The following is a 13,582-nucleotide window of genomic DNA, read 5'->3' on the forward strand; positions in this document are numbered from 1 at the left end:
ATGACCTCTGGTTATTGACTCACTACCCAGAAAAAAAACATTTTTCTCTACTTACTCTATCAAAACCTCTCCATCTTGAAAACCTCTATTAGGTCACCTCTTAACCTTCTCTGTTCCTAGGAGAACAGTTCTTACTTTTCCAACCGGTCTTATTTAAATTGAATTATTTGACTATATATATATATAATATATATACACACACACACACACACACACACACACACGACTTTTTATAAATACACAAAAAACAAAATTTTACTCAATAAAAACTGCCCTTATTTATGATACATTCCATGTAAGAAGTTACATGGGGAGGGTCTGTGTTTTGTAACTATAGGGACCTATCTGTGTCACTACACTGCCTATTTTCGATGGAACACAACCAGGGGGAAAAATGATTTGGTGAATACTTGTATTCAGAGCCGATTATATTCATTTTCTTAGGTTACTAAACAAAATACTTCATATTGATTGAACTGTTTATCATATCAAATTTCTATCTATGTTGTTGAACCTTACACAAATGCTGGGCCTTCAGTTTCTGCCAGATGCCATGGTAAAGTGCATCAGGAGGCACATCGACGTATAAAGATATGCAGCAGGCAATACTCTCCTGAAGCAGGAGTGCCCGAGCACGATACCATTGGGAGAGGGCAGAGCCTTCCTGTGCACAAACACTTTTATACCGACAAGAGAGACTCGATGTTTCTCCAAGTAATCTCGTCCCCACTCCAGCAACGGAAGCAGGCAGAGCAAGAAAATCAACACAGTTTCTTCACCTAATGAGGTTAGGCAGCCTAGATTGAGTGTCCACAGTCCAATCACTCTGGGACCATATTCGAGGGGAGAGAGGCACTCTCTGTTGCAGTTTGTAAATCAGTGAGTAAAGACTAGTAAAGATATGCGAGTTTCAGATTCCACCAGTTCTGTGCATTCCAATGTCTGGAATCTCACCTACATTTGAGTCATTTTCTATGCAGTTATCAAATGGGACTCTGCATAAGATGACATTAATCAATGAGGTGTGTTTTATTAAATCTGATGCATTGATGATTCGTAAGTCAGGAGAGTGGTGATCCTTTGACGTTTGGTTGGCTACAATGTTTTTTTTGATACTCAATTTAAATCTATTTTATGCACTCTTTCTGGATAAATTTATAGTCAGCATCATGCAGATCATTGTGGGGCTGCTATTAACCTGAAAGATGCCTATTTTCATGCAGCCAGTTAGAAAGGTTGGTGATAAGAGCAACAGTAGTGCAGTTCCTGCACTCATTAAGTATTACTGGCCAGTTATGCTCTTGTTAAATATTTCTGCAGAACATGGAATAAAGACAAGTGATGATTATTCAGTAGATCACCGCTGGAATGCTCATATTAAATGAACTTGACTCAGAAAATATTTATTCCGTACTTGATCTGTTTCTTTAACCGCTTAGAAGGACGTTGAGTTTCTGTGATATTTGCAGTATAGAAATGAGTCAAGTTTAATAACATTAGCATCTTAGTGATTTGGAGGACCTGTTGCATGAGGTAGCTCGACAATTTTGCACGTTTTCACCCTTGAAGCTCAAACCATAGTATAATGTAAAATTGGTAAAGTAGTCAATATTCAACATCTGAGGGGATCTCATAGAAACGTTTAAAATTCTGATGGGTTTAGACAGGTTAGATGCAGGAAGAATGTTCCCAATGTTGGGGAAGTCCAGAACCAGGGGTCACAGTCTAAGGATAAGGGGTAAGCCATTTAGGACCGAGAGGAGGAGAAACTTCTTCACCCAGAGAGTGGTGAACCTGTGGAATTCTCTAACACAGAAAGTTGTTGAGGCCAATTCACTAAATATATTCAAAAAGGAGTTAGATGTAGTCCTTACTACTAGGGGGAATCAAGGGGTATGGCGGGAAAGCAGGGATGGGGTACTGAAGTTGCATGTTCAGCCATGAACTCATTGAATGGCGGTGCAGGCTCGAAGGGCCGAATGGCCTACTCCTACACCTATTTTCTATGTTTCTATGTTTCTATATGGTTACGGAAGGAATGAAAATAATCTCGAGTCCAAAATGGTACATATGAACTTTTCTAATATCCATACAAGTCGAAGTTCATTGACCCAAACTAATTGTACATATTCACTGAGTTACCTTATGAGTATTCAGTCAATGCAAAATAGCTACAACTTTATTTGAGAAGACATACAGATGTTGATGTGACACCATGTCTAAGCCAACAAGTGGACCATGAAGTTGGGAATGTCTTACGTCTGTCTGAGAATATTCATCCATTCCCACAAAGCCATTATTCAAGACAGCATTCCTCTCCCTCCCTTTCCTGGCCCCAGCAGTATAACTCACGGTGTACTTGACCACCACAGTCTAAATGTAACGCGAAAAACTCTAATCCAGTTCGCAACCCGATGTTTATCCAACTGCCTTTTTTTATATAGAGTTAATCAATCAATCAACAACCTTAGCTGCTTTTTCTGGAAGGCTGTTTCACATTCAACACTGGGGTTGGGAAGAAATAATCTGGTTGATATAATCAAAAGTGTCAATGATTTTTGGCCAATTGGACAGTGGCAGCTATGGTTCAGTGGGTAGCACTCTCACCACTGGGTCAGAAGGTTGTGTGTTCAAGTCCCACTGCAGGGACTTGAGCACAAAAAGAAAATCTAGGCTGACACTCCAGTGCAGTGCTGAGGGAGCATGCACTGTCGGAAGTGCTGTTTTTCAGATGAGACATTAAACTGTGACCCCGTCTGCTCTCTCTCAGGTGGACATAAAAGATCCCATGGCACTATTTCGAAGAAGAACAGGGGAGTTATACATGGTGTCCTGGCCAATATTTATCCCTCAATCAACATAACAAAAAAAACAGATTAGCTGGTCATTATCACATTGCTGTTGTGGGTGCATGCTGTGCACAAATTGGCTGCTGCGTTTCTCACATTACAACAGTGACTACACTCCAAAAATACTTAATTGGCTGTAAAGTGCTTTGAGCCGTCCGAAAGGCGCTATATAAATCCAATTCTTTCTTTCTTTTCAATTGCACTGTCTTGCATTGATGTTCTTCAGCTGTGATACAAGGTTATTTTTCTACTGTCTGGATGTCTACTGGTGTATAGAAGTAAAAAGGGCAAAAATACCAAATTACTTCACTTTTACACACAGTAATTACAAAACTAGGCAAAGGTTACAGATAAATTAACATACAAAAATATAGCATTAAAACTTACATTTTTGTATTTAAATTTCCTCTGTGCATGTTGCTAAGTACCTGTTGATTTATTTTGTTTAGAAGGTAGAGGTATTTCTTGATATGTTATTTGAATAATGGGTTGTTTCATTGGCAAGTACCAATACTCAAAATTGAAGTAAAGATAAAAGGTCTTCTCCAATACAACTTTATCAACTATTTCCAACATACTTAATATCAGTTCTTTCATTGAGCGAGGAGGTCTAAATGGAAAATAAAAGGAACGAATTTCTTCTGCTAAAGTCTTGTTATTGTGTGGCCCAAATATAGTGGTGTCATTTCCAAGGTAGGTAGGCTCGCCACTATACAGGAATATTCTGGTATAGTTGGTTTGTATCGGGCTCTTAAAGATAGCACCTAATTTGAAGAGTGTCTGGTAAGTTCTCAAAACAAACGTTGAACAGTCATAAGATTCAAACCACACTTTGGTGTTTGGAGTAGGCTCAGTTTGAACAGTCCATGTCTCATAATATATACCAGTTTTGTTATCCTCCTTCACCCACTTGGCTAGTTTGTTAAATATTTCACCTGAGTACAGATAAATAAGAGTTACACATAATATTGAAACAAACTCATGCAAATTATATATGTATATTCATGAATGCTTGAGAGGATATTAACTTGCAAGATCAGAGTTGAAGCAGCTATTGGAACATGTGAATTCTAATCTGATACTCGTATAGACTATAAACTGAAAATTCATGCATAATCATTTTTTGCCGATTTAAATATTTTCACAACATTTTCAGGAGCATTTCAAAATCTTGTTTCAGTACTGAACAATGTACAAAGTAAAATAATATACTTCTCTAATGTCATAACATTACAAGGAGCTTTCTTCCAAAATGGTGGATTCTGATAGAATAAAACACAAGCAACACATGGTGGGAAAATGTACTTCATTACATCTAAAATTCTTCATATGAACGTGTTCAATGTTAATCTATACAACAGGTCAGGCTTTCACCGTTGAGATTGCTTCAATGTTTGTAGTCTACAGTACGGCTTAATTTAACTGATTTGTTCCTGCACTTTCAGAGAAGGAACCAATTAAATTGTTCATTTCAGGTCATATTTGTAAAGACATACAGTTTTTTAAAGACGTTTTTTTAATGGCCCAAAAAACTAATCGGGGCTGATTTTTCCTGACATTTGCCCCTGGGCACAAAGATCACAAGGAGGCTAATGTCGTGGCTCCACTTTGCTAAGCAGGAATCAATGCAACTGTAGACCAGTGCGCTTCTCCACGTACAAGGGTGTCTACATTTCCTGTCCCAGGCCATTTCTTGAAAGGTTTGTACTTAACATCAGCCTTGGGGCCTTGAAGGCCAAAAATCCAATGGGGAAAAGTTTGAAAAATTGTATAGCTCACCTTGTGTGGGCCTCCTCGGCTTGTTACCACCCCTGTCCACAGGCCTTCTGGTCGGATGGGGGCCGGGGGGCGGGGGAGGGTTGTACAACGCAACATTTTTAGGTCACTCCTGTTTCGGACTGTCCTATAGCTGCAAATACAGGGGGGGGGGGGGGGGGAGGGGGGCGTTGGGAAGGGAAAGAGGAAAGAGGCTGGGAACATCCCTTTAAGCCTCATTTAAATCACAGTAATGGGTCCACACATATTACAGAGCCGTAAAACAGGTCTCCAAATTCTCCATCCACTTTTTCCTAACCTTTGTGCCCAGGGAATAAGTGTTCACCAGGATCTCAAGGTCAGGAAAAATCAGTCCTGATAAAAATTTCTTTTTAAATAGCCCAAAACAGTTATGTGCATGGCATAAACAATTTGAGAGGTGCCTTCTGTGAAAGTACAACGATAATAATAATAATACTGATAAATCTGTTAATCTAAGCCATGCGATAGGCGACAGGCCTTGAAACAATCTCAAAGTGGAACTCTGACATATTGTACAGGTTAACATTGATCACATTCATACATGAAGAATGTAACATTTTGGTTGTGGACAAGAGAGCCCAAGAGGTAACTGCAGTTTTAATAAACTTGCATAAAGAAATGCACGTTAGGAAGATACCAAAGATAAGAAACTAATCCTGAGGAGCGACTGGAGATATGGAGACTGTTTTCATTGGAGCAAGGAAAGCCTATGAGCAGACCTGGTAGAGATTTTTAAATTATGTTGATCGAGTGAATAGAGAAAGATTATTTCCCCTGGTTGGAAGAGTCAGAGATGAGGGGGGAGGGGGATCATCCATTTACAATTGTCAGTAGAAGACTGAGCAGTGTCACAAGGGGAATTTTTTTCACACAGATGTTTGTTTTGTTGGAGTGTGAAATGCTTTTGCCAGAGACAATAGTTGAGGCAGAAGACATTACATCTTATAAGAACATAAGAAATAAGAGTAGGCCAATTGGCCCCTCGAGCCTGCTCCGCCATTTAATAAGATCATGGCTGATCTGATCAAGAACTCAGCTCCACTTCCCCGGCCGCCCCCCATAACCCTTTACTCCCTTATCGCTCAAATCTGTCCATCTCCGCCTTAAATACATTCAATGACCCAGCCTCCACAGCTCTCTGGGGCAGAGAATTCCACAGATTTATAATCCTCAGAAGAAATTCCTCCTCATCTGAGTTTTAAATGGGCGGCCCCTGTTCTGAGACTATGCCCCTAGTTTTAGTTTCCCTTATGAGTGGAAATATCCTCTCTGCATCCACCTTGCCGAGCCCCCTCAGTATCTTGCATGTTTCGATAAGACCACCTCTCATTCTTCTGAACAATAAGTATAGTCCCAACCTACTTAACCTATCTTCATAAGTCAACCCCCTGCTGCGCTATGAATTCAGAAGGACATTAACTACAGCGCGTGGTGGCACTGGCAGCTTTTCAGTGCACTAGGCTGTTGTTTTTGCCCTTAATGCCGCTAGTCCATTGTGTTTAAAAGAATAATATTCTTTAACATGGGGCTAAATCAAGCCATTTAAACAGGACTAATTTCCTTATTATTCGTACACTCTTATTTTTGTTTTCAAAATGAGTCAGCTCCACTTTTGTCAGTGCACAACTGCTGACACCAGGCAAAATCTTAAATTCCAAAATAAACCCATTAGATTCAACAATACATCCATTGTTTACAGCGTATATCAATGCCGCTTTAATCAGAAATTGGCATACATTGCAAGTAAATAACATGGTTTGGGAATTGCTGTATCCGGGTGCCAGGCTCAATTGTATCTGTACTCTGGCTACACCATAAGCTCGAGCTGCAGCTGATTTTCCAAGCATGCAATGTACAGGATTACCAACTTAAACCGGAGTGCCATTATCAGCGGTAATGCATGCAAGGCCAGTATCAGCTGTAGCTATGCAGTAGCTGCATACTATGCTTCAGCTACAACTGATTTCTACACTAAGGTTTAAGTTTATAATGCCATTCTTTGAAGTTTCTACATTATCTGTGCTCGACTGTGGAGCTGCCACTTATATTCCCAGTATCAGACAGCCACTTTAAACAGATAAACCACCCATGCACAATCTAGTCCATTGTAAGCAGCTTAATTCACACCATAAACCTCCTCACAATGTGCTCAACAGTACATCTTTTCGGGCGACATCCAAGAGGCCTCCACGCAATCAATGAATTCCATCCGGCAATGTACAAAGATTACTAAAAAGCTCTCCGAGTGACAAGGTGCAAGGTTCTTGCAATAACACAGCTGGGTTATTAAAAGGCAGGTTCCAGAGTAACACGGCCAACTTACGACAAAATTGCATGTTGCCTCTGACCTTGTGTATTATGCTTTGCAAGATTCAAAGAATAAGGAAAGAATCCAGATTTCACATAATTTTAAGCCATTTAGGTTAAATGCGCTCCGTTTACTATTCCTCATCACCAGCAGAGACGAGTAGGAAAAAGTAAAGATCAGCGCAAATGTTAATAAACTGTACACTTCATAATATTGAATCCACTAGAAGGAAATGTGTTCCAAACAGACTGTTCCAAATGGCAATTTTGCCCTAATATACTTAAGTGACGACCTCCATTCCAAGAGCGTTCAGCTATTGGGCATTCCAGTTTAAGCTAAATTATGCAGACACTTTAAAACATTTTGTTGGGTGTTTATGCTTTTAAGCTCGGCTTCCCGTATCCTAACTCGCACCAAGTCCCGCTCACCCATCACCCCTGTGCTCGCTGATCTACATTGGCTCCCGGTTAAGCAACACCTCAATTTCAAAATTCTCATCCTTATTTTCAAATTCCTCCATGGCCTCGCCTCTCCCTATCTCTAATCTCTCCCCCCCACCATCTATAATCTCTCTCCCCCTGCCCCCACCGAGATATCTGTGCTCCTCTAATTCTGCCCTCTTGAGCATCCCTGATTATAATCGCTCAACCATTGGTGGCCGTGCCTTCTGTTGCCTTGGCCCCAAGCTCTGGAACTCCCTGCCTAAACCTCACTGCCTCTCTACCTCTCTTTCCTCCTTCAACACATACCTACCTCTTTGGTCACCTGCGCTAATTTCTACTTATGCGGCTCGTATCAAATTTTTTTAGCTCGTAATATTCCTGTGAATCGCCTTGGGACGTTTTACTATGTTAAAGGCATTATATAAATACTTCTTGTTGTTAAGCTGATATTCTAAATATCATCCTGTATTCATGTGAACCCTTTCAAGTCTAGGTTAACCTTTCTGAACAACCAATTGATCCATGTTTATATTGGTTTGTTATCCAACACACTTACCTGTTATTTCAGATACTTTTACCAAGGTCCCATTTTCTTTCCAATGTAAATCATCTATTCCATCAAAGAAACAGGCAGCTCCCTGATTGCACCAGAAAGGAGCCTCGATGCCAGGTCGAAGATGTGGGAAGGTGCAGTTCCCAAGCTGAAAGAGCTCATACCACTCCATCGTGTAGTTTTTGCCTGTTAAAGTGCTCCGGAAACCAACTGCATCATGCATAATATGCTGCGATCAGATAAAAACACTATGTCAACGATCATCTGTCACCATTAATATAAACCTCAAATAATAACTGCCTAGACTCTACCTATTTATAAGATCCCTTTGATACACTTTTGAGTAAGCTATTATCCAACATCATCTGGGGTGGGTTTCCTGTAGAAAATATGTATTTTTTGTTGCAAATTAGAACAAGTTAAATCTAAATGTAATAAAGGCAAGAATTGAGAATGAACATCTCGTTCAACTTCTTGGTATGTGTAACGTATTTGCTTCATGGGTTCTTTGCTTAAGAATTAATAGCAGCACATTGCTATTAAGAACTAGTTGATTTATTAGCAAAGGTTTAACAATCACACTGCACATTACCAGTTCATCCACTAGGCTCGCAACCAACTGCCTGGGGGCATAATCTTCGAATAAGGGGCCACCTATTTAAAACTGAGATGAGGAGGAATTTCTTCTCTCAGAGGGTTGTAAATCTGTGGAATTTGCTACCTCAGAGAACTGTGAAAGCTGGATCATTGAATAAATTTAAGACAGAGATAGACAGTTTCTTAACCGATAAGGGAATAAGGGGTTATGGGGAGCGGGCAGGGAAGTGGACCTGAGTCCATGATCGGATCAGCCATGATCATATTAAATGGTGGAGCAGGCTTGAGGGGCCGTATGGCCTACTCCTGCTCCTATTTCTTATGTTCTTATTGAGTCTTCTGAACATCACGTGACTGGCTAAGCCACTTCCAACTCTCAACACCTCGACAACTATTTTAAATTATAACTTTAAGCCAAGTGCTTCCTTTGGTAAGGGCACTAGAACCCACAAGTTAACAAATAAACTCAAAAGGGAACATTAACAAATCAAATTAAAATTCTGTTTCAACAGCTCGACAAACCCGTGAGCATACATTACAGTATATGTCGTACATTTGCCAAAGTTCATACCTCATTAAGCACAATATGGCACTTTCCCTGCAATCCGACTATTAAAATGCATGGCCATCCATTTCCATCTTGTTTAACCCTACCGTTTCACACAGCGCATGTTCAACTGTGCATTTTAACACAGATTGCAGAAGTGTTCAAAAAATATAAAGGTCCATCCTTTAGTAGCTTCAGTCAGTGCTACTTGCCTCCTTTTAACCAGATCATGCCAACCCATAGCACTCCTCACATAGAGAGAGAGATAAAAGAAAAAAAACGAGGGGATACAAAGTTGCAGCCTTTTTCAGTGTCATGGTTATGCTTGTTCTGACAGCTGCAAAGTCTGCACTGGGTATCCCGGCAGTCATGTGGAGTACACCATGCCATTTGTTGGGTCATTACAAAAAAAAATAACTGCTTCATTTTCTTTTATTAAAAAAAGAGAGACTTAATATAGTAAATACTCACAAAATGCCCAAGCAGATCTCCAAATTTGAACTCCCAGACAGGAGCCTGAAGCCGATAAACTTCAATGATATCCTGGTCTTTCATCTGAGGAATGTCCCCATCAGGAGAGCCTGTGGGGCAGAATGGGTATATGGGCTGGCAGAATGGATCAGCTTTGGGCCGGTGATCAAATCGTCTGAAACGATAATGACACCAACATGCAATTCAGTAAAACACCATCAAACATCAAGTCAAAGTTAGATAGAAGTATTGTAAAGTGAAATAATTTTACAAATGTATACAAGAACACTTGTAAGGGCAGGGCAGGGGAAATTGAAAAATTCACAAAATCTGGTGATCCAACATGAAGCAGGAGGCCAAGTAGAGTTGCCAACTCTCCAGGATTGTCCTGGGGTCTCTAGGAATTAAAGCTTAATCTCCAGGACACTGCTGCAAGTAACCCGGGAGAAAAATTATAGGGGCACTAAAAAAATTGTTTCCATTTTTTTGAAAACTTGTGTTAATTTAAAAATATTGGAGATGGGGTGGAAATGGGGTAAGCTGTTATCTGGTGGTTGAAGACGGAAGGTAATATGATGATACCTCCAGGAATATATCTAACCAGAGTTGGCAACCCTATAGCCAAGTTTAAGCAATCTAATGTCAAGTCCTGTAGAACCTATAGGTTTTGTAGTGCTGAGAAAGTGCTGCACTGTTGGAGGTGCCTTCTTTCAGATCAAATGTTAAACCGAGGCCCCGTCTAAAAGATCTCATGGCACTATTTTGAAGAAGAGTAGGGGAGTTATCCCCGGTGTCCAGGCCAATATTTATCCCTCAATCAACAAAACAAAAAAAAAAAGAGATTATCTGGTCATTATCACATTGCTGTTTGTGAGAGCTTGCTTGTACGCAAATTGGCTGCCGCGTTTCCTACATTACAACAGTGACTACACTCTAAAAGTGCTTCATTGGCCTTAAAACGCTTTGAGACATCCAATGGTCGTGAAAGGCGCTATACAAATCCAAGTTTTTTCTTCTTTTTAAATGGCTCTCTTAATAGCCCTTGTACCAACATGGAGGCTTAGTATACTGTACAGAATAGCAGCAGTTTTTCCTGATCTTATTTTAATGTGCACTAATACAAAAGCAAAATACTGCGGATGCTGGAATCTGAAATAAATCTGACGAGGGGGTCATCGACCTGAAACATTAACTCTGTTCCTCTCTCCACAGATGCTGCCTGACCTGCCAAGTGTTTCCAGCACTCTGTTTTTATTTAGTATACACTCTGGGGATTTCTCAAGCCCCATCTTTCCCCTCTGCCCAAGAGGTTTTTTTTCTTGTTTCAGGAAATTACACGATTGTAGTTTTATCCACCAGTTCACATTTTTTTTTGAAAGTGTCACTGGATTAATGTGCACAGTGCACTAAAGTGCTCCGTGAACAGGACAAAGGATTTTTGTTAAATGGGGACAGTCGCTGCTTCTTTCGAAAAAACTTGGCTAAAAAGCAATACAAAGCTGGTTAGTAAATACGATCAGGAGAGTGCATTTGCTATTCCTTGAGAAGGTGGGACCCACCAGGCAAACATACGCAGGCAGTCTCCACCTTTTAGGCCAACATGTGGAGAGTTACATATTAAAGTATACCGTCACTTGTAACAAGCACTTCTCGCCAGATCCGTACAATTAACTGCCACCTCAGCCTTGATTTTGTTTGCAACACTGGGTTTTTATCTTGCATTTAAAAGGTGAAATGTTTCTTCTTTAAGCTGTCGAGCTGTAAAGGCAAAATACTGCGGATGCTGAAAATCTGAAATATAAACAGAAAATGCTGGAAGTACTCAGCAGGTCAGGAGAAAGGTCACCGACCTGAACCTGGCCAGGAATTTGCGGTCAGCGTTGAAGCGACGGCATTCACTGCTGGCCCCGAAGTACGCTCCCGCACAAGGATCTCGCGATCCCCGTGTCGAGAACTTAGGGTTTTCCGACCTTCAATTCAAATCAATGGAAAGTATCCCCTTGTGCGAGCTGCTGTGATGTCAAACTGGCTCCCTAAGCAGCCAATCAAAAGGCAAGACTTCTCTCACAGACAGCGAATAAGGAAGTGAGTAAGCACTTAAAATTCTAACTTTTAAAAATAGTTAGAAAGAGCAAATGAAAGATTGGGGCTGTCACACAGGGAAAAGACAAACCTGAAATAAAGATGGGACAAACAAGTAAAAACATTTCTTTGTAAAGTTTCTTAAAAATTAAGATTTTCATTAAAATGGACAAATTTCACACTGCACAAAATGAAAATTAGTTTTCCAGGCCTTTAACATTTGTTTAGCAGTCAACATGCGGTTAAAACCCGTTACACCTAATCCCTTTGGGTCTAACTTTTAGTGGGGAATTTAACTGTGTAATTACTGCAGAAGAGCCGAAGTTTATCAGCCCTGATTTGGGTAATTACACTGATAACCGGCACTGTGGGGTGGCCAGGGGGGGGGAGGAGGAGGAGGAGGGAGGTGGGGGCACAGCGCAGCCAGTTTTGGAACTGTCAACTTTGGGATTTCTGAAGTTGCGATCAGTTTCAAAGGCAGAATGATGCCGGACATTGCCAGTTCGCCGTCATCCCAACCGGGCTTCTGTTTCTCTCTCCACAAATACTGCCCAACCTGCTGAGTGTTTCCAGCATATTCTGTTTATATGTTTAGTTGCAATCTTAATTACTCCACCATTGGCCTACCTCTACCTCTCGCTCCTCCTTGAACACGCTCCTTAAAACCCACCTCTTTAACCAAGCTTTTGGACATCTGTCCCAAGATCTCCTTATGTGGCTCGTGTCAAATTGTGTCTGACAATGCTCCTGTGAAGCACATTGGGACATTTTACGACCATAAAGGCTCTATATAAATGCAAATTGTTGTTTGTTTTTCTCATTGGCCTTCCAAAAGACTTGCATTTATATAGCACCTTTCACTGGACGCCTGAAAGCACTTTACAGCCAATGAAGTCCTTTTTGAAGTGTAGTCACTGCTGTAATGTAGGAACAAATGCCCAGAGGAGGTGTTATAGTTTCACATTTTAAATTGCAGTACTCTAATTTAGTCCAAGTTATAGATTATTATAAATAAACAGTGGTTATTAATGTTTCATCTCCAAATCTGAAACTCATTTTGAATGCACTGCTGCTGTCCTGGGGGAACACTTCCGCATTCCACAGCACCAGGAAGCAAAACAAGTCCAGGGCCGCACCTATGTTGCTGCAATGTCAGCCTGAGCGACACCCACCTGTACGGCACTGGCCACGTCTGGTGTCGGTGTGCCCGGGCAGCGGCAGCAGCGCTGGGGGCTCGCTGCAGAGCCAGCCAAAGGCAGGCGACACTCCACAGAGCGATCCCCATCCTCACAACGCACACCCCGCGGCTAATCCCAGCCTTGTGCAGAATGAGGCTGGTTCCTGTTTCCGAGCCGCAGTCACGTGAATCGCTTCCTGATTCAGAGCGGCTCCGTGAACCACCTCTCAGGATCCCTGCAGCTCGTCCTGTGCCATTAGCAGCAAAACCAAAACAGCCCAGTCTGCAGCTAAATACATTTCTCTGAATTTCTGTTTTTTTGGGGGAATGAAAATGGGAAAAAGAAATATAGAACAAAAGGTTTGTCACCATCCTCTGCCTGCTCCACGACGACATGCAGCCGTGATCCTGACCAACGGATCCACCACAGACCCAACCCATGTCCGGACCAAGGTCAAGCAGGGCTACATCATCGTGCCAACGCTCTTCTCGATCTTCCTCGCTGCAATGCTCCACCTCACACTCAACAAGCTCCCCGCTGGAGTGCAATGAAACTATAGAACCAATGGAAACCTGTTCAATTTTCGTCACCTCCAGGCTAGATCCAAGGTCGTCCCATCCTCTGTCATCGAACTACAGTACGCGAAAAATACTTGCGTCTGCGCACGTTCAGAGGCCAAACTTCAAGCCATCATCAACATCTTAACGAAATATACGAAAGCATAGGCCTTACACTAAACATCTATAAGACAAAGGTC

The 13,582-nt window shown here is 41.3% G+C and overlaps 1 protein-coding gene across 1 annotated transcript; it reads right to left on the reverse strand.

Moving 5' to 3' along the window:
* Nucleotides 1-2,163: 2,163 nt before the first annotated feature.
* cln5 (CLN5 intracellular trafficking protein) lies at nt 2,164-12,955 on the reverse strand. The gene is made up of 4 exons (XM_070891387.1): nt 12,820-12,955; nt 9,566-9,740; nt 7,954-8,179; nt 2,164-3,784 (listed from the first exon to the last, which is right to left on the reverse strand). The coding sequence occupies exons 1-4, from the start codon at nt 12,930-12,932 to the stop codon at nt 3,270-3,272; spliced, it is 1,029 nt and encodes a 342-aa protein (XP_070747488.1). The 5' UTR covers nt 12,933-12,955; the 3' UTR covers nt 2,164-3,269.
* Between the last annotated feature and the right edge of the window lie 627 nt (nt 12,956-13,582).

The sequence above is a fragment of the Pristiophorus japonicus genome, chromosome 10 (genome assembly GCF_044704955.1).
Source record: "Pristiophorus japonicus isolate sPriJap1 chromosome 10, sPriJap1.hap1, whole genome shotgun sequence".
Classification (NCBI taxonomy): Eukaryota; Metazoa; Chordata; class Chondrichthyes; family Pristiophoridae; genus Pristiophorus; species Pristiophorus japonicus.

Coding starts and splice junctions, on each gene's coding strand:
- cln5 (XM_070891387.1), bottom strand. CDS start 12,932: ATGGGGATCGCTCTGTGGAGTGTCGCCTGCCTTTGGCTGGCTCTGCAG. Junction 9,741..12,819: donor ACGTGGCCAGTGCCGTACAG/GTGGGTGTCGCT, acceptor TTATCGTTTCAG/ACGATTTGATCACCGGCCCA. Junction 3,785..7,953: donor AAAAGTATCTGAAATAACAG/GTAAGTGTGTTG, acceptor ATCTGTACTCAG/GTGAAATATTTAACAAACTA.